Source organism: Sminthopsis crassicaudata, chromosome 5 (assembly GCF_048593235.1).
Source record: "Sminthopsis crassicaudata isolate SCR6 chromosome 5, ASM4859323v1, whole genome shotgun sequence".
NCBI lineage: Eukaryota > Metazoa > Chordata > Mammalia > Dasyuromorphia > Dasyuridae > Sminthopsis > Sminthopsis crassicaudata.
Window position 1 is genome coordinate 283,512,574 of NC_133621.1, and position 26,246 is coordinate 283,538,819.

Sequence of the window (26,246 nt, forward strand, 5' to 3'; positions counted from 1 at the left end):
ACTCGCCCAAACAAAGCCTTCAGTGCTCCCTGGTCATTTGTGGAGGGGTCATACACACAACCCACAACCCATATTAGAGTGTAGTTCCTGTTAAAGTGTTGTTTTATTCATTAAAAAAGAGGTGGACAAATGTGATTTTCTTAGGTGATGTATGGCTTTGGGGAGCCTTGCATCTGCTTTGGTGGTCATTTCTATTTCTGCAGGATAAAGTGTGTCCTGACATTATGACTTTCCACAGTGTTTATCCCATCTAGCCTTATTTTATTCCTCCCACTCTGGAATATGTTAGACTTCGCCAAATTGGATTAAGGACCTTTCCCATTAAATCAGTATCTTCTCTCCCACCAACAAGTAGCCACCCAACTCATTCCCATGTGGCAGAATTAAGCCTAACCCTCAAAGCAAAGGGCCAAATCATGACTGGATGCCAGGAAAAGACTTGTTGACTTTTAGAGCTTTACAGAGTGGAAAGGGCTATCTCAAAGAATGGTGGGTTCTTCCTTACTAACGGCCTTTCTTTCAGCCTTTTGTGGGATGTGTTGCGATGATGATTCTTGTTCCAGTCATGGGTTGGGGTAGATGCTCTGATAGGTTCCTTTCACCTGTGGGATTTTGTGAATAAATTCACATCTGTCTTAGCTTTCCCTAGTCCAAAGGTATGCTATGGTCCTCAGTATTAAAAAAAAAAAATCAGAAGAGTACCCTAAACATATGTATTTTCATAATTAATCAGAATATTTATAGTAACTATAATTATGGTATATCCAAAGCCCAAATCTATTAATAGAAATAATAACCACAAAATAATAATTTATTTTTGTTTCCCCCTCTAGCACTTCAATCGCTTTCACTGCAATTAAAATTCTTCAGAATGCAGACATTTTTCGAAAGACAAAAGAAGAAGTATGTATTTTTTCTCTCTAAAGTATGTAATATGAAATTATCAAGATATAGGCTGCTCTATTTGCACGTTGGAATCACCAGTTTACTTAAGTAATGCATCCCTATCTGTAGGGATACTCCCTTTGCTGATACTGAGTATGATTCCTTCACCAATCTGTTTTCTATGAATGTATTTGTGTGTGTCTCCTGCCCACCTCAAAATCTCATCATGCCCAAATCTTGATGAAATAGGTTAATTATTGACTATCAGGGAAATCTTGGCAAAAGTGTTGCCTGTGCAACACTTTGTTAGTCTGCATAGGATAAAGGGAATAACTCTACTCTTCTTTTGAAAGTGAATTCACGTCGTCTTGCTTAGGGAGCTAGCTAGGAGGTTTTGGGGTTTTTTTTGAGCCAATAATTATTTATAATGTCTACTATATGCTAGGAACTTTGCTAATTACTGGGGATACAAAGAAAGCCAGAGATCATCCCCTGACTTCAAGGAGCTCACAATGTAACGGGAAAAACATGTAAACAGCTGTGCACAAATACAATACAGGGAAGACTCTCACAGAGAAGGCATTAAGATTTTGAGCTAGGAGCTTATGATCTACCAAGGAGATACCCATCAAAATCAGGGAAATAGTTTTGCCCAGATTTCCCAAATACCCAATAATATATTTCACCAAAACTTCAAGATTTTAGATCTAAAATTGGAAGAGACCCCGGGAGCCTTCTAGTTTAATTCCTTATTTAACAATTCCATGATCACACTGCTAGAAAGTGGGTCAAAATTACTTATAACAGACTCCTTGGTCAATGCTGTTTGATGTTTGCACCTCCCACTTTTCAATTCATTGCTTCAAAATATGGCATCAGAATCAGCCTCTCAGGCTGAGGTTGTGATGGATCCAGGAGTGGAACAAGGCTCTCACTGTCTCTTCACTGCTTTAGGTTTATAAGTGCCAGGATGAGCTTGATGCCCTGGAGCCTCTTGGGATGACGGCCCGAGAACACCTGAACATTCACATGTGGCTGAGGTGCCGTCTGGCCTTGCTGAAGGCCTCTGTGGCACATATCCGTGGCATGGGAGTCATGAAAGGTACCCATAAATGCCCTTCCTGGGGAGGACGTTTTGGGCTGACTGATACAGATCTCTTATGGCCACAGTGTTTTCAGTGGGACATACTTTAGGGTAACATTTAGATTTGGCAATTCCTGAGCTTGCTCTGGATTGGGAATTCAAGTATGGGTTCTAATGCAGTTTCTGACTGACAGTTCATATAACCTAATAAAGGAGAGAGGGAGGGAGAGGAGGAAAAAAGGAAGGAAGGCAACAAGCATTTTTATCAAGCACCTACTCTGTGTCAGGCATCTCATTTGTTCCTCCAATAGCCCAGGGACACAGGTGCTTCTATTCCTATTTTGTAGTTGAGGAAAGTGATGCAGGTTAAATGAATGGCACAGGGTCACACGGCTAGTAAAAGTCTGACTATTTAAACCCAAGTGTTCTTGACTCCAGACACTCCTTCCATATGCTTTGGGAAAATCACTGGGAAATCTGTCTCCTCTTTAAGTAGAATGATATCACATGAATGACTCCGTTTCCACGTTTTCAGGACCAAGCCTGCCAAATTGTATCCCTTCTGGGATGGAAAGAATGGAACTTCTGGGATGGAAAGAGTTGGGGGGGCTTTTTTCCTCTGCCATCGGTTTGACACAACTTGTCATGTTCCCCCATTTTCCAAGACTCAGGGACCTCAGTTCCATTTAATCATTCTACATTGGATCAGCTTTTACAAATGGATATTTACTTCTCTTTTTTAATTAAAGCTTTTTATTTTTCAACATGCATGATTAATTCTTCAACACTGACCCTTGCAAAACCTTATATTCCAATTTTTCTCCCCTAGATGCTAAGTAATTCAATAAATATTAAACATGGTAGAAATATATACGAAATCCAATATTTGCCTACATATTTATACAATTATCATCCTGCACAAGAAAAAACAAATCAGACCAGAAAAAAATATAAGAAAATAAAATGCAAGCAAACAACACAAAAAGAGTGAAAATGTATGGTGATCCACACTCAGTTCCCACTGATTTCTCTCTGGGTGTAAATGGCTCTCTCCATCTTGTGATCACTGGAACTGATCTGAAGCATCTCATTGTTGAAGAGAATCACGTCCCTCAGAACCAATCAGAGTATTTACTTCAAAAATGCAGCAAGAATAAACCTGCAAACACTCCCCACATCTTGGAGTTTACTATTACTCTGTACCAACTAGAAGGGGAGGAACGGGATTAGGGTCACAACCTGACTCAGTTCCTATATAGCATTAATCAAGACCAAAGCTCGGAATATGGCTTCTGTTGAGTTAGAGTCCTAGGATCCTTAATCCTCAGGTCATTGCTGCTGGGCTGGCTGTAATATCTGGCCTCCAACCTCAACTTCTGGGTAACCTGCTCTTAGAATGAGAGGAGAGTCTTTATCACTGTGAGGAGAGTCTTGAACATAAAAGGCCATGGATGGTTTTAAATATAGCTAGGCAGCCAATAAAGCAAAAAAAAAAATACAGCTCCCACCAAGATGGCAGACAATCACAGAATGTCCATATACAATTTATCTCTCAAAAGCATCCCTCTAGCATCTTTCAAATGGATCGTGCCTTTTTAGCTGGCCTGGGCATGTACCAAACCCTTATTACTACAATATTTGAACTGTTTTGAGATCTTTGTGTAGATCAAATAAATTAATGTATATCAGGAGCTCTAGCCCTCTCAGATCCAAAGATGTAGCCTGGGGGAAAAGAAACGGAGTATTATAAATTTAAAAAAACGGGTATGGTGAAATAGTCCTGGTTTATGTACTTTAAATTCTATTCTTTGCTAAGTTTGGGGGATTTACCAAAGACAGCAATATGATCATTTTCATAATTGTTTCTGTGGAGAAATGCATTCTGAGTTCCAAACAGTTAACATTCAAAGCACAAAGGCATCATCAATGGGAGTCTAGGACAATTTTAAATAAAGTCCCAGTTCAAATTGTTGGATTCTTAGAGCTTCGCAACTGATAGTAGCTTAGAGCTCCTTACCCAGTCTCCTCATTTTACCGATGAAGAGAATGAATCCTAGAATATTAAAAGTGACTTGCTCAAGATCACTCAGATAATACTCTGTATTGATCTATGTATGTATCTCAGACTACGTATTACTTCATTTAAATTCTATTATTTATTTGAAATGTGGGAGCGCTTTGTCATTAGTTCCAATAAATGTCTTGAAAGTGGGTCCTCCCTCATACATTTATAAACAATCCAATTACTCTGTGTCAACACTATATAATACGACATTATCCCTATAATTAACATTAGGTGAATTATCAAATAATTTAAATTTAATTTTAAAAATTATTTTTGTCCCTATTCTCATTCCACAGTTTGAAAGTACACGGTCGCTAAGTATATTTGCTTGATTCTTTTAGAAAATGATGTGACTGACTGTAGACTTCTGATAAATGAAGTGCTCACAGAGACACAGGATTGGAACGACACTGAGATGCAGGCAGAGGTTCTGGTGCAGGCCGTCAAACTTGGTCTACAAGAAAGACACTCTGCAGCTGAGATCATCAAATATCTGCAGGTACAAAAAGAAGTTTCCTTAGATTATTTTTTAAATTCTTTCAATTATAGCCAAAGAAAAGTTAATTCATTGAGGATGAGGAGGAGTGGTCCATTCTTATGTTTTCATTCCTGTGAGGAACTCCTATTGTGAAAGACCCCTCTACTAATACAAATTGGTTATACCTTTGTTGTTTATAGTGTTAGAGCTTTTTCTTGGGTCACTGAGAGTTTAAGTGACTTGCAGCACTCACATAATCAATAAATAACAGAGACAGGACATGAAAATAGTGTTACCAAGTTCAGGGAGAGCCCTTTAGCCCCCATACTGTCTTTTCAAACTAGCCATTCAAGTTGGATAAGATTCTGAATGTATGATAAATAAACAACATTCATTGGTATTTGGATAAATCTTCTATTAAACATTTTAAAAATTTTTTATAGGACATAATACATTTACTTCAAGGAAAACCCTTTGTTTCTCCTCGAGGCTCATTAATACTTGTAAAGAGCCTGATCTTGATGGATGACTTAATGAAAATTGAGGAGCCTCAGAAATATCTCTCTCCTGGAAATGAAAATTTTACTTTGTTAAATCAGGCTCATGAACTTATTATTGAACAGGTAAAAATGCAATTCTTTCTCTGTAACTCAGAAACTTCCCCTGCCCTTCCTCACCCCTAACTCTTTCGAATCACTCTCTCAAACCATTGGTCTCTGTCTTGCAGGTTCTATTTTTGGGTGAGATGATTAAATTGGCTTCTTCAGAGTCTGAATATTCAAGTATCATTTACCCTTTGAAAAACATTTATCTTCCACATATCCACTTAATGGCAAAAGTAAAGATGAGAATTGGTAAGGGAATTTAAATATATCTTTACATTAGAATGACAAATCAAAAGAGCTAATTGGAAGTTACTGTTTTATAAGTAGATTGTAGGATCTTATATAAAAAGGATGATTTCATTTAATAGCATGGTGGTATATATAACATAAATCATTATAATATATTATTTTCCAAGATGTCCATACTTCTCAAAGCATCCCTCTCTCCCTTCAAGGATTCAGATATTGCATATTTATATTTGCAAAACAAAAGAACCATGTGTTATTCTTTAATTTTAAATAGGACCAGAGGCACACCCACACACAATTTTGCACACGTTTTATCATCTCCTAAAATCAATTTTGTCATCTTCCTAAATCAATTTGATTTCTCTCTTTTTGACAATTATCCTACAATATGGTCATTCTTCCAGGTTACCCAGGCTCAAAATCTTGACACTATTCTGGAGAAAGGAGATTTGCACTTAATGACCTCTAAGAAGTTCTTTCTCCTTTTATCTTTGGATTTAATATAATATTTGGATCCTATAATTTTGATTGAAAAAAATAAATGAAATATAATTACATAGAGGTAAAGAGAGCACTAGCAGATGAAGGAATCAAGAAAGGCTTTATATAGAAGGTGGTGCTTGAAGGACGAGCTCAGGCTAGCCGAGGACTGAAGTCATTTTGGATGAAGGATGTTGCAAAAGAGGCCATGGAAATTATCAAGTTGAGCCCCTTATTCTGCAGATTAGAAACTGAGGAACATCAAGACATTAAGTGTGTTGCTCAGTTACCTAGCTGGAAAATGATGAATCTTGAGGCACAAATTCAAGATATGATTCTAAGTCTGAAACTCTTTTACTAGATGGCTACTCTTCCTCCTACTCAATGCCTTATTTCCTAGGATTCTTTCATTGCTTCCCATATCCTCTGCCTTGGCATCCATTCTTTTCCTCCCATGTGTTCCACTCCTCAATCTAATGACTTACCCACCATTTTGGCTTTTGTTCTTGATACCAGTCTTTGGCTAACAGCCTCTGGTCCCCATCTTCATTTATATAATTATAATCAATCTTTCATCCTTAGACAGAAGACCTCTAATCTCCTAAGGGATACATGTGGGGACTGGGTGGTAGAATTCAGTGATATTAGGATAACTTTGATAGGTTAAAATGGAAATATCACAGGCAAAACAAAAGGATTTAGATAATTTTATATAGTTTTGAATTCTCAAATTTGTATATTGTTAAGGGATAGATTTCAGGAAATATTACCAGTTCACTTTTTAGTAATTAATTTGTCATAATGCTAGTTCAAGGAAGGATTAAAAATACAAAGAAAATTACTTAGAAAATTATGTAAAAGATATAATTATAATGCTTTGAATTATAAAGATAGAGTTATAATGGTTTCTCAAGTAGCCAAACAGTCAATGTAACTCCAGTTACAAATCAAAAAAAAATTGTACAGTGATTCTGGACTAACTGTTCCTAGACAGAAAATAATTAGTGGCATCTACATTAATCCACTTCTGGTTTCTCCTCTTCTTGATTTTAATCATTTGTTTAAATCACTCTTCTCGGTTCATTATTGTCATACAAGATAATGTACTCGAATTTCACAACTCTCTGTGACTTGTCACTATCTGATATCACACTTCAGAATAACATTTATCCAAAAGACACATGATTTTAAATGTCTCCATAGGGATTATCCTTTGCAGGAAAGTTACAGCCAGCATCCTGATTAATGAATTGACTAATGGCTGTCTTCTGGTTTCCTCCAATTAATCTGAGTGACAGGTGTGTGTCATGGAGGGGTCTGTAGTCCTGCCTTGCTCTTATTTTCCCATGGGAACCTTACCCTTTGATAACTATCTTTGGCCAGTTATTCAGCTTTCTAGACTTATAGTAAATGGAAGCTTCTCTTCAAAAGGGAACTGTGGTCCTCCTTGCTGCCTTTACGGTTTATCTCATGCCACTAATTAAAAGGAACTAAATTTGGAATACATCGTTCTGGGTTCAGTTTTTGACCTTAGGTAGATTACTTTGTACAACCTCAGTTTCCTTGTCTGAAGTGGTTGAACTATGTGACTTCCAAGGTCCTTTCTTGGCTCCCAATTCATGATGCTATGATTCTCTGAATGAAAACATGACTTAATTAAGGCAGTGATAGACAAGCCCATTTATGGCATTTATCCTTTAATGAGTTTTGTGGGTACATTAAGAGTGTTTGATAAGTAGCCTACATATGTATGGCATGGGCAGTGGGTTGCATTTTTTGGTACTTTAGACCTTTGCTACAATTCACTATACAATGTTTTTATTTTTTTAGAAATTATTTAATTTAGTCAAGAAATAATTAATGCTTATCCTTCCGTTTTCTAAATGGTTACTGTTTTTTTTTCAAATGGAAGTTGACATTAATAATGTTTTATAAGTGATTCTTGGAGATGTTTGGACACATTTATTCTCCCCATTATAAAAATCTAGAAATCAATCCATGAGTATTTATTAAGACCCTATCATGTGCTAGGTTCTGGGGATATAGGTAAAAAGAATGAACAAATTCTCACTCACAAGGATTTAGATTCTATTGGAGACAAGTCCATAGATAAACGTATAAAACATAAATCTAAAACTATAAGTCAACAAGAGTTTATCAGACACTTATTAATGTGTCAAGGACTGTGCTAATCACCAAGGACTCAAAGAAAAGCAGAAAACCTGTCCTTGTTCTTAAGAAGTCTATAGCCTAGTAAGATTAATATGTATGAAATGGTAGTGTATAAGTTAGAGGGCAGTGGAAGGGATCAGAAAAGGCTTCATTCAAAAAGATGCTGCTAGAACTGCAGTTAAAGGAAGAGAAAGGTATTCCTTCCAGGCTTGTATACTGGACATTTTAGTCAGGTGACCACATGCTAGAAGGGAAATAAAGTCCAATGAGGTCAAAAGAGTTGGGACCAAAAGTGGTCATTTGGTTGACAGACATTTCCCAAGAACCCAGCATGTGCTATATTGGGGATACAATAAAAGGAAAATACTGTCCTTGCATGCTCCCCCATACCACCTATGGAGCCCATCTTCCACTGGGGAAGACCATGAAAAAAAAAGCCTCCAAGAGAAAAGAAAAATGTATAAGGGATGGATATGATGGTGGAGAAGGCATTAATCCTGAAGTCAGGAATATAGATCTTCCAGTTTGTAACTGGCCAGCTCCATCAGCTTAGCCTCTCAATTTCCTCATCTGTAGGAAATCTAATCACTCTCTTTCAAATCTAGGATCCAGTGAGAGGTACCACATAAGATTATTGGTTATTATTTTATTATATGTTTATTATTATTGTCCTCGATTTTTAATACCACCATCGCCCCATTATTACATCTGACTTAACTGGAAATTAAAGGCACACAACGTGCGAAACCAAATGTATACTTGTCTGTTCTGCCTTAAGAAACTTGTCACCCGCTCAAGATGACAAGCCGGTTGTTGTAATTTGAGGGGCTCATTTGCTGGTGAACAGCTTGTTTCTGTTATATTGTATTGAATACAGATTTAGAAAACAAAACCAAGAACAGCTTTCTTGTCAAAACAACATGAGTTCCCACAATTTCTAGTTCACCAAGTTGACGTTTATTGAAAAGAATGGGGCTCTTTTGCCTTCCCGATGTATCAATATTATGAAGCATAAAGTGTGTGACACTCTGCGCTTGATAGGAAATGCAAGCTTTCTTTTATAGTGACAATGTAGATCCCGTCACAAGAAAGTGGCGGTTATAAAGAAAGGATTCATGTTCCTAAAACCTTCAGTGAAAAAACAACTTGGGGGTTTATTTCTAGAAACCGAGAGATGACAGGCCTCCGTGATGTTGCCAGTTTTTTTCTTAAGGCCTCTTAAATGTGCATTGATATTATTCTACATTAACATATTTATTGGATAATAATTTTAATAAGAAGTGAATGCCAAATCCCGAGACTTCTTTTTTTCCTATTTTTAACAAAAACGTTCTCCTTCATCGGGGCATTCCAAGGCTTCATCATATCATGGCCTGGAGAAAATCAGGCCTTGGAAGGCGATGAGCCCTGTTGGATCTTTCCAAACTAGAAGGGGATTGCACACAAGCAAGCCTAGCTAAGTTCAGAGAGTCCCACCACTGGAAAGGCAGAGATGCTACCTCTCAGACTACCCACCATGGCAAGGAAGGCTTATAATCTCCATTCATGGATAGGTTATCCACACCAATAAGATGGTGTGATTGGATGTCTACTTCTCTACCCAATATGTTTTCCTGAAAATGAATATTAAAATTTTACAAAAACAGATTTATCAAAGAGTACTATATATGTGTTTAGGCATGTGTATGAATACATATGCATACACAAATATACATGTGTATATATACATATATGTATACACATATGAATCTGTATATACATATAAACACATAGTATATATACTATATATCTATACTATAAAGATATATGGTATATATATACACATATACATAGTATATATATATTATATACATATACTTCATTTTCACATAGTATAAATGCATATATATGGATTTGTATATAAATATGTACACATAGTATATAAACCATATATGTATACTTTATATTTACATAGGATGAATATACACATAAAAGCATATATGTATTTGTATATACTATATATGCATACTTTATATTCATATAGTATAAATGTATATATATGGAGCATATATATATATTTGTATACACATATATACATAGTATATATAATATATATGTATACCTTATATTCATATAGTATAAATTCATATATATGTAACATATATGTATTTGTATATGTGTATATATATATATTATATTTGTATATGTTATGTTTACATAATATAAATACACACATCTATACATATAGCATATATGTATTTACATATATATACACATAATATATATGCTATATGTGTATACTTTATATTCACATAACATAAATACACATATACATGTACACATAGTATATATATATGTACACATAGCTAACATGTATGTACTAGATAGTATCTCTATGTATACTAGTATATATATAGCCACATACAGGATATTTTCACATAGGGTGTATGCTTTATGTCTGTATGTGTGTTTCCCACTCCCCTGTGTGAAAGTCTGTGTCTGACTTTTTCAGGTCCCCATTCGAGGTTTTTGAGTCATTTTGCAGAAGGCACCATTCAGAATTCCTGGCTCTGGAAATCTTTTCTCCCTTTGGTTCAGTGAAAAGTCTGAGTGCATTTCTAAGCTTTAGCAGCAGCCTTCACACTGAGCATGGCCCCTGTGCTCAATAAGTCACTCATCTTCTAGGCCAGGCTGGCTTCTGAGATCTGCTCTTTCCTTTAGTCTGTAGCCAACATTTATTTCCCTCGCTCTTGGAAGTTGTCCCCTTTTTTGGTCGACATTCTCTCCATAGTCTTTTGTTTCAGTCTGTCTCCTCACTCCTGTCTGAATGCCTTTTCTCTTGCTGGCCCCAAACTCTCTAGAGATGTGGGATAAATGTGACACAGTTTCTGGACTCATTCTTCCACCTACCCCATGCTGCCCTCAGTTATGTGGGCAAGGGTCTGCCTCCTAAAGTGTTTCTGCATCCCGAGATCTCTCAGTTCTTAAACTCTGGGGCCTTTTCCACTGGACTGGTCAATTGTTCAACCATCTCCAGTGCTATAAAGACTGCAGAGGAATTGTTAGATTGTTTGGTTAGCCAACTGCACTTTTCTTAATTGATCGGATTGATGAGATTCCTCCATCATAAAAAGGATCGCTTGGTAAAAAATTCATCTGCTGACACATTTTAGATTTCATCACATGTGACTGCTTTCAGTGATCCCATTAGCCAGGTGGAAGGGGAGAGAATCACATTCCTACTTCTTTAAGAAGTTTAAAACAGAGCTCTTGTCTACAAAGTTTGCAGCCTGCTTTGGGGGTACAGAACCTGTTTTTTTAAAGTCAATTAAAATATTTATCCAGTTACTATGTGCCCACAGTATTTGTTTGTACTTTATTCTCAAAAAGGACCTGGACATCAGGGAGGTGATACTATGACATGCAAAAGAATTGGACTTAAGTGATTTAAATGGACAAGGTCACTTGCCTCAGTTTCCCCTCCATAGCTATCTGGGCCCAGTAGCAAAATATAGGTACTGTACTAAGCACCCAGATTACAAAGAGAAACAAAACAAAACGAAATAGTCATTAAAGAAACAAAACAAAACCCAGTCCCTAATCTCAGGGAACTTACTGTCTAAAGGGAGAGACAGCATAAGATATAAATAAAAATAAGGCAGAAATAGAATAAATTGATGTGGGGATAGTGCAGTCTTATAAGGCAAGAGTTAGCATTGGGAGGTTTGAAGAAGCTTCCTTTGGAAGATAGGACTTTGAGAGCAGAAATAGGCCAGGTAAGCCAGGAGGCAGAGGGGAGGAGGTGGAGAGGTTCTTTTTTATTTAAATTACTTCTTAGTAAGAACTCAGAGGCTGTTAAGAGCCCCGAGATCCTCTACAGCTGTGGATCATAACATCTGAAGGAGTTGCAAGGCAGCCTTTGCTGACACAGGTGTTGCGGACTGGGAATGAGATAAATTGGAGGCAGAGGGAGGAGGAGAGAGGTCAGACAATGCAACAGCCTCTCAGTCAGAGAGGTAGAGAACAGCAACAGCCTCTCCCAAGAGGAGATCCATTCTGGGTTGGATCTCCAGCAGCCACTGTCAGACGGCTCCCCTGTATTCTAACAAGAGGCAAAATGATAGGATCCAAGAAATGCAGAAAGATAAGCAACTTTGGAAGATGTCAAATCTCACTAGAATTTTGCACCAAGTAATGGATTCTTGACATGGATTGAATTGAACCCTCCCATTGTCCAGAGAAGGAAACTAGTCACAAGTTTATTGTCAAAGGCAAGAGTTATAATTGTAGGTCATTAACACAATAGAACTATTATTTGTTTAACTGAATCTGGGATTTCATTAGCATAGGGGGTTCCCAGTGAGGAAATTCTCTCCGGCAGTGAAGATCTGTGCCTCTTCTTCAACTTTAATCTCAGAGAGTTGCCTGGAAATAATGTCTAAAAAGGGCTAAGTTTGCTTCCTGACACCTCAAAAGTGTTTAATCAATATTTATTCCTTTTCTCTTCCCTAGAGCATTGAAGAGGGGTTAAGTGATTTGCACAGTCTATATTTATCAGGGGAAGAATTTGAACTCAGTTCTTCCTAACTTAGAGGCCAGCCCCTTTACCCACTTAGAATCTTTAAATAAATTATCTAGAGAAAAAAAGAAAACCTTTATAGAAGTACTGGGAATTGTCAAGCCCCACAAGAAACCTTAACCCTTCTCATAAGGGATGACCTTCCTTTAAGATCACTCTGATTTTCTGGAAGGTTTGCTCTTCTAGGAAATGGCATTTCTGTCTCTTTTTAAAAAAAATTATTGCAGCCCTCTTTTTCCATTTCAGCTCATATGTTAGCCAAGCAAGCAGCTTCCTCCCAGGAAAGAGACTCTTCTCAATGGTTACCTATCATTCATCTTTTTGAGATTGCATTGTATCATTGTAGGACGGCTGAAATACAAGGTGAATTGGAAGCTGAAATCCTTTTTGAAAAAGGTAAGGAATGTTGGGTGTCTTGAGTATAATGAATTCATATTATAAGTAGTTTTTCCTCCATTTTTCTGATACAAATCCTTATCCAATAATGACTATGAAAACTTTTCTTCATGGTGGCTAGGTGAGACAGTACACAATGTGTTGGACTTGGAAAACTTGGATTCAAATCTTCTCATAGACACTGAGTTCATGATCTTGGGCAAATGACTCAGACTCTCAGCCTCAGTTTTCCCATTTGTCAAATACAGATGATAATAATAGCAACTACTTTACCGGATTATTGTGAGGATCAAGTGAGATAACATGTATAAAGTGTTTTGCATATCTTAAAGGATATCAATACATTAATAACTATTAATATTTTAAAAACACAATAAATTATGTAATAAACAAATGGCAATTTATAATATAATGATGACATTTTTTTCATGTAGGGTTTACTCATGAGAAAAGTAATTGTACTTTTGTCATTCTTAATATGAGATAAAAATAATAGTATTTCAAGTTTTATTAATATTTGTATTATTCTCATTAAAGATTCAATTCCATGTTATTTATATATATATATATATATATATATATATATATTTATATATATATATATATACACATACACATACACATACACACACATACATATATACTAGCATCTGATGCTTGGCTAATGTGGGAAGTAATTAGATGACCTGGTGGATAGAGTTCTATTCTAAAATCAGGAAGACCCGAGTTTAAATGCTACCTCATCCATATATTAGTTGTGTGATTCTGAGAAAGGCCTTATCCTCTGTCTTCCTAAGTTCCCTCTTTGTAAAATGGGTATAATACTGGCAGCTATCTTTCTGGATTGTTGTGTGAACCAACTGAGATAACATTGTGAAATGAGCTCGTAAATCTGTAGTGCTCTTTAAATGCTTGCTATTATTAATGTTGGGAAGAGGCTCCTCACTCCCATCAGCTATCTTAGCCATCCGTTTTTATTAGTGTCAAAATTAGTCATTTGTAACACATCTATGTTACTTGTGGACAGTACTCTGTCCATAAATTCCATCACTGGTAGGGCTCACCCTTCAGTAACACAGATTGCTGCTGCTTTGTGTCCTAATAGCTTGTTTTTGGGAGTGGATGAAAAATCCATTCCTTTTCAGCCAACCTTATGATAAGGCTCTTGGGAACCTATTAAGACTGGTTCATGGACTGTTAGCCTGTATTCTGTCCATCTGTGTTGGAAAACTGTCCATCTTGGGCCAGGATGGGGTAGGGCTGATAAAGCTGATGTTTCTCAGGCAGAATCTCTGGGATCCCTGGGTCTAGTTCATGTCTCGATGAGCTATTAGAAGAGAATTGTAGAGTAGGATGTACATGTCCACATATCATATATATGACTGATTTTAAAAAATAAATTAAAATTTTTATTAAAAAATTTAACATTAGACATCAATATTCATTAACTATTCATATATAATAATGAAATCAATGATAGCTAGCACAGTGCTTACCATGTGTTAGACACTGTATACTAAGCACATTTAAATACAAGTTAAATCGTAAAATATTACTTTTTTCAGTTTTTTTCTTTAAGACCTCATTAAGATCCTTTGACCATTCATTTGAAATATAAACATACACACGTGAGTGTGTGTGTGTGTGAGTGTGTGTGTGTGTGTGTGTGTATAAATATATATTTATAATGAGTTTTTCTCTATATAGATATAATATTTTTGTATTTTGAAGAGAATACAAAAGGAATATGTACTGGTTTTTAAGTATAGAAAAGTTATATGCATTGCTTTCAAAATTGTTCTATTTGGGCTTCCTTATGTCCATTTATTCTTACTCACTTTTTCTGATATGCCTATTAGACTGTGAGCTTCTTAAAGACAGGGGCTATCTTCTGTCTTTCTTTTGAATTTCTAACACTTAGCACAGTGTCTAGTTAATGTTAGGTACTGAATAAATATTTATTGATTGATAACTGACAGTATATGCTCCATTTTTCTGGCAGTTTTTTCCCCTTTGTATTATTTCATAAAGACCTTTCTGGATTTCTCTGTATGCTATGTAATTGAATTATAGAATTCCATTACATTAATGTAACCCATTTATTTAACTGTTTCCTCTATTATTAGATATTTTGATTGCTTTCAGGTGGTTTCTCCCCCCTCTCCCAGTTATGTATAATGCTGCGGTAAAAAACCTTTTGATTGATAACTTTTTTAAGTGTTTGATGATTGTCAGAAAGCATTGCTCAAAATAGAATTATTGGATCAAGGGGTATGGTTATTTTTGTAGCTTTTATTGTTTACTGACAGATGGTTCTCAAACTCCGCAACTTTATAATTCATCAGCAATGAATAAGTCTATTAGTTTCTCTAAAACCTTCTCAATATTGAGTTTTTATTTTTTGTCAGTTTGGTCAAGACCTCAAAGCTGCTATAATTATTAGTGAGATAATATACTTTTTTTCTAGTGATTATTAACAATTTATGTTTCCTCTTTTAAAATTCTTCATCTCCTTTGACCATTTATTTATATAACATGAACAAGGAGTTTTTAATTATGTATATTTTTAACTTTCCCTTTTATGTTTTAAATGTCAGGGTTTTGTCGTATTTTTATGATCAGTTTTTTTTGTTTGTTTATTTTTTTGAGGCTGGGGTTAAGTGACTTGCCCAGGGTCACACAGCTAGGAAGTGTTAAGTGTCTGAGACCAGATTTGAACTCGGGTCCTCCTGAGTTCAAGGCTGGTGCTCTATCCACTGCGCCACCTAGCTGCCCCCCCCCCCCCCCCGTGATCAGTTTTTAATGGCAATATTCTGATTCTTACAGGTTTATTTTTCCTGTCTTTCTTTGAAATATTAGTGCTGCCACCATCACCAAATAAGTGATGCCTTTGAGAACATCAAAGGAACAGACTTAGCACTGAGCCAAGCAATGAACTCTCCAAGAAAGGCTAGGAAGGGTCACATAAAGGGACTGAAGTGTTTTCACTGTCATTGATTGGTTGGTGTTGCCAAGGACTGTTTCAAAATTTATTGTGCTCTATTTATTTTGGTCTGTATTTTGGACAAGGTAGACAATAAAGAAGGGATAGCTAAGGAAAGGAGAAATAAATAAGGGGGAAGGAACAAAGTATGCATTTGGAAAGAGAACTGAGAGGGCTGAGAATAAGAATTGTGAAAGAAAACTTGGGTACAAAAAAGACATACTAGAACAGGTAGTTAGTTAATCATTCAGTGGCCGAGAAGCAAATAGACTTCTTCAGGTGGCAGCAGATGTTGCAACCTGGAATTTTTTTGAGAACAATATAAGTAACCCTTCCCCTCAAGAGCTTCCGGCACTAGAAAGCTCCAAAAGAACATTTAATTTTCTAATTTACCAGCATGAGATGTTGGGGGCCCAAATAAAGGACAGAAACATGCCTACTTTTTAATGACTACTTTTTCTCTTTCTTGTCTTTCAGGCAAATTAGAACGTCAGATATTTATGGCAGATGAAGCAAGGCCTATATCCTATGACCTCTTTGATGCTATAAAAATAAGTCTGAAAAATGATCAAAATTCAGGGTAAAAAGCCCCTCAAAAACCTAGGATATACTATAAGATATTTAATATGTATGGGAATGCCTGCCATCTAGGGGAGAGGGTAAAGAGAAAGGGGAAAAATTCAGAACAGAAGGGAGTACAAGGGATAATGTTGTAAAAAAAAATTACCTGTGCATATGTACTGTCAAAAAATGTTATAATTATAAAAATTAATTTAAAAAATTCAAAAAAAAGATGAAGAAAAAAAAGGAGGCAGTAAAACAAAACAAAACAAAACAAAAAAAAAACCTCAAAATATCTTTCCATTGTAGCAATTTGTATGTTTGGCTTTTTGCCTTGACCTTTTTTGAGGAGGGATTTCTCTTTTGGACTATTTTAGTCAGAAGTGGTTGAAAAGCCTCTTCATTCAGCTTTGGGTCACTGGTCACTAATAACTCAAGCAGGGGCAGATAGATGGCACAGTGGATAGAGCACGAGCCCTGAAGTCAAGAGGACCTGAGTTCAAATGTGGCCTCAGACACTTAACACTTCCTAGCTGTGTGACCCTGGGCAAGTCACTTAACCCCAGCCTCAGCAAAAAACAAAAAAACAAAAACTTGTAACTCAAACAATTTCTCATTAAAAGTGTGTTCATTTAGTAGTCAACCACAAATTTCAGCCCTGCTCTAGGGCCTAGTTCATGAGGATGACTTGCGACTCTGGCCTTCCCAAGAGGAACACAGCAATTATTATATTGGGGAACAAACATGGCTATTAAACTCTTGGGTCCACTTGTCGACTCTGCTTTGTGTTATTGATGCATATACCCCCTAGCCCACATCTTAAACCTTGCTAAACTGTCCCATCATAGGAGGTATCCCTGTGGACACAGAAGAGAGGGCCTATAGGAGTTTCCAAGGAGTCTGGGCCAGCACTAGAACCCAGCTAACCTGGAAGGAGGAAAAGTGATCCTCCCATTAACTGGTCTCCTAGAAAATCCTTGGGTATCACAATCCCCCCGCCATGGGTGTTTAAAATTCTTTTTAAATGTTCTGCATGAAAAGGCTAACTTGGGTCTTTGTATGGGGAATGGCTCCAAGATTTACCATCATATATTTTTGTGGCAATAAAACTCTTTAGATTTTAAGGTGTCTGTGAACTTGGAAAGCAAAATGAAAATAGATCTTGATTTTCACTAAATTCTAACTAAAATTTGAAATTTGTTTGACTAATAAAAAATTTAAAATTATTTAATTTTAAAAGATTCTGAGAAGGGGCCCATAGGTACCAAAAAGATCCATGACACAAAAAGAACTTAAAACCCCCAGCACTAAAAAGTTATAGCGCTTTTCTAGAGCATTGCCATTTTAGGGGACAAGGAGCCAAGTAGTGACAGTCCCTTAGTGAAAAAAGAGTAGAAGAAGGTAGGATAAAGAAGTGCAATACAGATGATTTAGTCTGACCAACTGGTTACAAAAGGAGCCAGCCCCCAGATTACCAGGTGCTATGCTAAGTTTTGGGGAGCCAGGAAAAAAGTCAGAAAAAAGTCCCTGACCTCAAGGAGCTTCCAGTCTTTGGGGGAGACAAAGTGCAAGATATGCATAGGAACTAGGTGCTGCCATGGTGCGCAGAGCACTGGGCTTGAGGCAGGAAGACTCACCTTCCTGAGCTCAGATTCAGCCTCAGATATTCACTAGCAGTGTAATCCTGGTCAAGTCATTTCATACTGTTTGCCTCAGTTTCCTCACCTGTAAAATGACCCGGAGAAGGAATGGCAACCACTGAAGTATCTTTGCCAAGAAAACCCCCCAGAGAGTCGGATATGACTGAAACAACTGAAAAACAATAATGTACAAACAAATTGGAAGCGATTAACAGAGGGAAAACACTGGAATTAGTGAGTCGAGAGGCTTTCTGTAGAAGTTGAAATGTTAGCCGGGAGTTGAAGAAAATCTAGCTAGTTCACGAGGAGGGACCTGGAGGCATGCATGATAATGAATAGTTAAACTGCTCATTAAAATTCTGCAATTTTTTTTTTTTTTTTTTATGTAGGTTGATAAGGAAAGCCTACCTGGAAATAGCCCTGTTATATTTTCATTTGTGGAATATTAAGCAATCCTTTATAAAACAGAAGGTAAAAGATTTCATTATTATATGAGCTGCTCTGAAATTGTCTTATAAATAAGGAGTCATGTAGGGGCCTAATACAATGAGGTCAACCTGTGGCTCCATGGAAAGGATTACTTTTCTGCGCTGCTCTAATCATGGCCCCAGGAGTAAGTGGGATGCTTGGTGATGCAAACTTTGGGATAACTTGTCATTCACTGAAGGATTGGGTCTGTACAAATGCTAAGTTTGAGTCAATTTTGATGATTTTTTTTTGCAGGGATCCATCTACTTAGAACTGCTCTACTCCACTAGGGAAGAGAAAGTGTGTGTTTGTTTTTTTTTTTTTGTTTTGTTTTGTTTTTTAATTATTACTCACTTTGTGCCTTATAAGTATGGTTTCATTTCATACTCACAAGGCAGGTGCTATTTATATCCCCATTTTACAACTAAGGAAACTGAGTCAGATAAACTTTAGATGACTTGTTCAGGGTTACAGCCACTAAGTGTCTGAGGCCCAGCTGCCATTAGCTATTGAATTAGAAAATAAAACTTATTCAAACCTTGATGGTAATTCTTAGATATTTTTCATCATCATTCATCTTTATAATTCTTTTTTTAGCTCTTTGTTTTTATATGTTGGCTTTATTTGAGCTCTGAAAATTGTCAGGCAAACAGTAATATTTATTAAATACCCCTTGTATGAGATACCAAATCAAGCAAAGGGAAAAAAAAAGTCCCCAAGAAATAAGTGCCATAGTGGTTGTTCTACAGAAGGAATACATTATACACACATACACACATATGCATATTACATATATGTGCACACATATATTATGTATATATATATGTAGGTATTTAATAAATTGTATAAGTCCTATCACAGAAGAAATAAACTGGAAGGAACTTATTTCAGGTAGCCCCTTTGTTTTTTAGGTATTTTTAGCAAGATAAAAAAATTAAGTTGCTCTTTCTTCATAGATACAGGAAGAAGAGAGGGGTAAATGCTCTGCTAAGATTGCAACTTATTTTAAAGCTTGAAATAGAAATGTATGTATTAGTGAGCTCCCACTCTGTGTCTGGAACATGCAACCTGAACTTTGGCATACCACTACCACTCCCATTCCCAGAGAACCTGAAAATGACCTCATTTTCCAACACTTGCCATAGCTCTGAGTTGACAGAAATTTGTCTTTTTCACATCATTCCTTTAGCACTTATACAGCTAGGACCCAATGCGTGTGAATAATGGATCCCTGACTGGCACCAATTGCCATAATTTATAGGCAATCGCTTCAGGGGATTCATTATTTGTACCTTCTGAGACCTCACTATGTTCTGGTGAGAGCAGAAAGAAACCAAGATGCAAGACAGCTTGTCGATATAGTTTGAACAGATCCTGTTTAAAGAAATGGATCTTAGGAAATTTCATTTTCTCTTAACACAGTGAACTCCTAATTCTTAACATTAACTGAGAGCAGAAATTATAAGGATGTAGATCTGATCTGCCCTGATTGAGCGACTTATAGGGTAGCAGACTCTGAGAGAATACCAAAATACAGAAGAACGAAGGGCAGTGTGAGGGCGTGTATATATATGTTTGTGCATATATACATATATATGGTTTATTAGGATTTTATATTAGGGTTTATTGGATTAATTAGGGCATTGTATTCAGAAGACCAGATAGGAGAACGGAATAGTCGATTCCCACTAGAGACAGACAGACAGACAGATTTATATATATATATATATATATATATATATATATATTATATATATACACATATATACACAGAGAGAGAGAGAGAGATTATAGATGTAGTTAGATATAGCAATATAGAAAGAAAAACAGACACACAGATAATTACAAACGGAACAAAGAAGGTACAGTGTCCTATGGGATAATGACAACTTCTTTTGATGTTTACATTTATTCAAAGTAGCTTACGCTAACTGTGGAGTCATAGGTCCCATTCTCACATTTCTCCCATATAGAAATGATTGAATGAAATCTTCAATTAATTTTAAAAACACCTATAAACCTCACTTTAGTCACATGAATTTATAAAAACTAATATTTAAACAGCACCTTATATTTTATGTATTTTATTATTTCATATGAGCAACCTGTTGAATTGTTCAATTTGAATTTGTATCTACTTTCCTTACCTGTTCTTAGTGCTTATAGTAAAGACCTATGAATTGACCCAGAATTGGCAACTAGGTAGTGCAGTGGATAGCAAGCTGAGCCTGGAGTCAAGAAGACTCATCTCTGAGTTCAAATCTGGCCTCAGATACTTATTACCTGTGTGACCCTTTTAAAGTCACTTAACCCTGTTTGCCTTAGTTTCCACCTATAAAATGAGATGGAGAAGGAAATAGTAAATCACTTTTCTGTTTGCCAAGAAAACCCCAACTGGGTCGTGAAGAGTTGTACATGACTGAAATGACAAGCAATGATAAAGTGAAGGAAGTGGCCCAGCTAACCCACTATTAAATAATTAACCTAAAATATTTGAAATGGGAGAATTTTCTAGACAGTATTTCTCTTTTCTTTTTCTTTTTAAATAACAGCTTTTATTTTCAAAATACATGCAAAGATAGCTTTTGAAATTTACTCTAGCAAAACCCTGTGTTCCAAATTGTTTTCTCCCTATCTTCCCCCCACTCCTTCCCCTAGACAGCAAGTAGTCTAATATAGGTTAAACATGGGGAATTCTTCTATATATATTCCCACATTTATCATGATGCATAAGAAAAATCAGATCAAAAGGAGGGAAAATGAGAGAAAAAAACCAAGAAAACAACAACAAAGGTGAAAATACTATGATGTGATCCACATTCAGTTCCCATAGTCCTTTCTGGATGCAGATGGCTCTCTCTACCAAGACCATTGGAACTGGTCTAAATCACCTCATTATTGAAGAGAGCCACGGCCATCAAAATTGATCACTGTATAAAATTTTGTTGTTGCCGTGTACAATGATCTCCTGGTTCTGCTCACTTCACTCAGCATCAACTCATGTCAGTCTCTCCAGGTCTCTCTGAAATCATCCTGCTGGTCATTTCTTATAGAACCATAATTTTCCATAACATTCATATACTATAATTTATTCAGCCATTCCTAAACTGATGGGCATCCACTCAGTTTCCAGTTTCTTGCCACAAACATTCTTACACGTGCAGGTCCCTTTTCCTCCTTTAAGATCTCTTTGGGATACAGGCCCAGTAGAGACACTGCTCAAAGGGTATGCACAGTTTTGATAGCTATTTGGGCAGAGTTCCAAGGTTGGATCAGTTCACAACTCCACCAACAACGTATTAGTGTCTGGGTAGTATTTTTCTCAGTCATCCTCTGAATCTAAAAGAAAGAAACCCGTCAACTTATTAAATTAACTCCAAATATCCAATTTCAGTAGTTGTCATCCTGTGCAACCATCTATCTGGTCCACTGTGTGGTGTACTCTGCTACAAGATAGCCCTCCATTGTTCTGCAATGTTCTAGACATCTTTTAGAATAACATATTGCCATTCCTGTTAATGTCTCTCCTTTGAACTCTTCTGCCTTGGAGAAGAGAGAAATCTCCATCTGAAAAGTTAATGAAAATTACCCCAAATTCTTCTTTTTAAAGCCATCCCAGGAGACTCTGAGATATAGTTGCCCCCTTTAAATGGAAACTCACAGAACATAACACCTTCCAAAGGACCTGAGGAACAATGTGTTCTTTTCTCACATTTCCCTACTCAATAAATCACCAGCCCAGATTTTGTGACTCTTTCAATGGCAACTGGCTCCATGAAAGGGGGCCATACTTAAAGATAAGACGCCTCAGATTTTTCAACAGCCAACTTCCCATCTTCATCAGAGATCTTTTGACCATTTTTTAGGTTTCTTTTCAAAGCCAAATTCCATTAAAGGAAACAATATTAGAGAAAAACGATGTGTACCTGACATTGTCCTGGATGGCAATCCGAGCTGCTTCACAGGTGGGTGACACTAACTTTAATCTTTTTCCATATCCTCAAATCTATAGTGAGCTCCTACCAGCTGCCAAGCAAAAATAGTACAGCTGGGTAGTTATATAGTCAGACTCCCTGGGATTTCTGCTGGTGTAGGGTTGTTCACAAAAGCTGAAAGTGGACCCCGTCTGAGCTGTGCCTTAAATCACAATCCGCCAAGCTTACCCTTGTTTGTTCCAACCTTATTTAGTGAAAATATTAGGAGATATTTATATGTGGATGTTTGATAGGAGGGCAAATATCAACTGCATCCAGAGGAAGTTGTCTATTTGAAATGATTTGTGCATTAATTAAATTGTCAACAGCAATGACTTTATTTGACTATGACTTGAATTTTGTGTGTGTTGGTGGCAGGAAGAGTCAAAGTAGAGTTCTAGGTTGTCCTTATTTTTTCTCCTTGGAGCATGATGCTCCCTTTTCACAGATGGTTTGCCTGCCTGTGTTTATAAAATGTATTATGCATAAATATAGATTGGATCCTAAATGATTTATTTATTTTAGGTCAGTGAAGCAACAAGAGCAGCTCAGAAGCTAACTGGACAGAAGAGTATTATGTTGGAGAAAATTAAAGTGATCTTCTACCAGAATATCCCAGAATTTGCTATTGTGGACCTCATTTCTACATATATAGATTATTTGACTGGTAGGCTTATTTGTCAAATCAGTTTTCTGGGATATGTAATCAAGTACAAGGGATTTGATTATGCTTAAACATTTTTTTAAAGGTCTGTAATGTTCTAGAGGAGGGGCTCTTAAGATTTTTTTGGAGTGGTCATAAACCCTTATTAGGGAGTTTAGTGAAGCAGAATAATTTTTAAATGCATAATTTTTTAAATTGAATTTTTGGGTTTTTTTAATTTAAAAATTTTAATGCATAAAATAAAATATACCTTGCAAAGGAAACCAATTATACTGAATTATTATTATTAAAATATTAACAACATAAGTTTGTGGATTCCAGGATAAGAATTTCTGTTCTAAACTCAGGATGAATCAGCATTTCAGGTTTTCATTTTATATACTGAACAAAATGGTGAAATTTTTGTTTTCCTTCTAAGAGTCATGTTTTGAAATGCATAACAAATATGTAGGATTACAAAGAAATGAATTACGGAAACAGTAAAATATTAAAGAAACAAATTTGTGATACAACAATATATATGCTTTTTTCTTATCACATTAAACAATGAGGCAATACATTTAAGGTACAGGCAAATTAAAGAGTCCAATAACTACAGTAATTTCTAGGTAATGATCATTGTAAACAATATTTTGACATATCTTCAACAAATGTAATGTGACATGAAAATACCTGTGATTTCTCTTCATGACAAAACCACAGGTCCTGCTAATTACTGCCGCACTTCGTTGCCTATATTTATAATTGAAGGAAAAGCTAAATTTCAGTTAGAGATTAGGGGAAAACGTGGCTATAATATTTTCCCTAGACTGGTTCACAGACCTCCTTAAATCTAAGAGGATCTAAAGGAACTTGGATGGGAAGAATGAGGCGTTTGGTCATAAGAATCAGAATTCTGTTTCCTTAATTCATGACTTTTGAAAACTACCCAGAATAAGTCTAATTCTTCCATGTGCACTTTGTTCATATTTTCATACCACTTTTCTAGGCTTTAAAATCCAAATTGTTTCTATTGTATCATCTCAGTTATTTCGAGATCTTTTGTCTTTTAGATATTAACCAATTTGTCAGTGTCCATCATAATGCTCAGAATTGGACGGATTATATTCTAAATTGGTTGGCCATCAAAAAGTACAGTAGGACTATTACCTTACTGATGGGGACATGAATTAAGTGAAAGAGATAGATTAGCAGAAGATAACTGTTTTTGATTCAGTGTCCACAAAAACAGTCTGTGGCAGCTAGGTGGCGCAGTGGTTAGAGCATCAGCCCTGAATTCAGGAGGACCCGAGTTCAAATCTGGTCTCAGACACTTAACACTTCCTAGCTGTGTGACCCTGGGCAAGTCACTTAACCCCAATTAACCCCAATCAGAGACTCTCTGAGTAAGAAGAAGCAAAAAGAGATTTGAGAAAGGGCATCTTCCATTTTTTCCCCCCTGAGGCTGGGGTTAAGTGACTCATCCAGGGTCACACAGCTAGGAAGTGTTAAGTGTCTGAGATCAGATTTGAACTCGGGTCCTCCTGAATTCAATGGGTATCTTCCATTTGACAAGGTGTTTGTCAGCAAAAAGTGCAAAGCTTAAATTGCAAAACACCAGATTAAAGAATCTGAATGCAGAAGCCCCTGAAGCCCCTTCTCCCATTGCTTGGGAGAGTCCAGGCTTAATTCTAATTTCAAAAATCTAATCTAGAAACAAAAGAATACAAGTCAATAATAATCTCTTAATTTAATTTCCCCTGATGTACAAGCAGATATATATCCTCAGCGAAGAGAATCCATCACCTTTAAAAAAAAGTACTTAAATCCTAATTGAGGTGGTGGGAAATGGGAGGAGACAAACACCTGCAACTTTTAGCTATAGCTCTGTTTGTTTTATTGTGTCCCAAGTCACAAAGTATAGTTTAAGGCTGTTTCCATGAGAGTGTCTTCACTCAGTTAATTCCACACAAGAGTAATCCACATATAGACAGGTAGAAGATGGAGTCCAGCAAGTTATATATAACTATGTGATTGTAAAAGGATTATTTGTGCAGGAGTGAGAAATGCAGCCTGACAGTAATTCCTTCCCTATGTGAGATATTCTGGAAAGTTTCAGCTGGTTCCCTAAATTAGAATTTATAAACATAATCCTGAAGCCACAGCAACTGAGGTACTTTCGGTTCAGTTCAGCAATCTCCATAGGAGTTCAGTGTATCACAGAAGGTAAGGAATCCATTACCCATTGGGTGAGAAGGTGAATTTACTCAAGAGCTTCATTTTATCAACACAATCGTGTTCATCACACTCCCTAAAATGATGGTTCTTAATCTGGGAGCTCTTGTTTTAATTTTTTAAAAAGTTGTAATTTTTTTTGACACAATTGACAATATTTTTTTGTATTCCTTTGTATTTTATTTGTTTAAAAACATCAATATGAGAAGGGTCCATAGGGTGCACCAGGCCTCAAAAGGGTCTATGACACAGAAAAGGGTTAAAATCTCCCGCTTTAGAACCTTAAAAATATTAACACTGGGTATTTAAAAAAAATGAAAGGATATTGTGCAATAAAGAGGAAACATAGATAAAATAGAATTATAGTGAAATAGTCATCTTGGTAATAATTGCCTTAAATTTTGCAAAATCCTTTACATGCATACTACAGAATGGCCATGAGGACAGATCATACTTTGTTTTTTTTTTTTTTAGTTCTGAGCCCTAATCTTATATAACACCAACGGTCTAACTAGTTATTTCCAGCCCTTCTGAAGCCATGGTGTCCGGTTACTTGTTTGATGTTGCAAAGCCTATGCTTATATTCACATAAGCTCCTGAATTGATGAGCTCATGCAGAGATAGATTTTCAATACATCAGTGACCTGTGATTTTGTGAGGCCTCCCTTCTGCCAATGCAGATCTCAACCCTTCTGTGTTGGAGTAAACAGTCTTTTGTGGGGGGGAAAATCACAACAACAGACAGACATTTCAATATAAAAAACAAAGAA

The 26,246-nt window shown here is 36.4% G+C and overlaps 1 protein-coding gene across 4 annotated transcripts in view; it reads left to right on the forward strand.

Annotated features, from left to right (window-relative positions):
- Positions 1 to 26,246, forward strand: part of CFAP54 (cilia and flagella associated protein 54) — a 279,694-nt gene that overhangs the window by 203,842 nt on the left and 49,606 nt on the right. For all 4 annotated transcript variants that reach the window (XM_074271318.1, XM_074271319.1, XM_074271321.1 and 1 more), the window contains 10 exons: positions 834 to 903; positions 1,840 to 1,987; positions 4,376 to 4,533; positions 4,956 to 5,135; positions 5,240 to 5,366; positions 12,823 to 12,972; positions 16,433 to 16,535; positions 18,546 to 18,627; positions 22,491 to 22,589; positions 23,124 to 23,265. In XM_074271318.1, the coding sequence (XP_074127419.1) occupies positions 834 to 903; positions 1,840 to 1,987; positions 4,376 to 4,533; positions 4,956 to 5,135; positions 5,240 to 5,366; positions 12,823 to 12,972; positions 16,433 to 16,535; positions 18,546 to 18,627; positions 22,491 to 22,589; positions 23,124 to 23,265 (1,259 nt within the window). The remainder of the gene's footprint in view (positions 1 to 833; positions 904 to 1,839; positions 1,988 to 4,375; positions 4,534 to 4,955; positions 5,136 to 5,239; positions 5,367 to 12,822; positions 12,973 to 16,432; positions 16,536 to 18,545; positions 18,628 to 22,490; positions 22,590 to 23,123; positions 23,266 to 26,246) is intronic.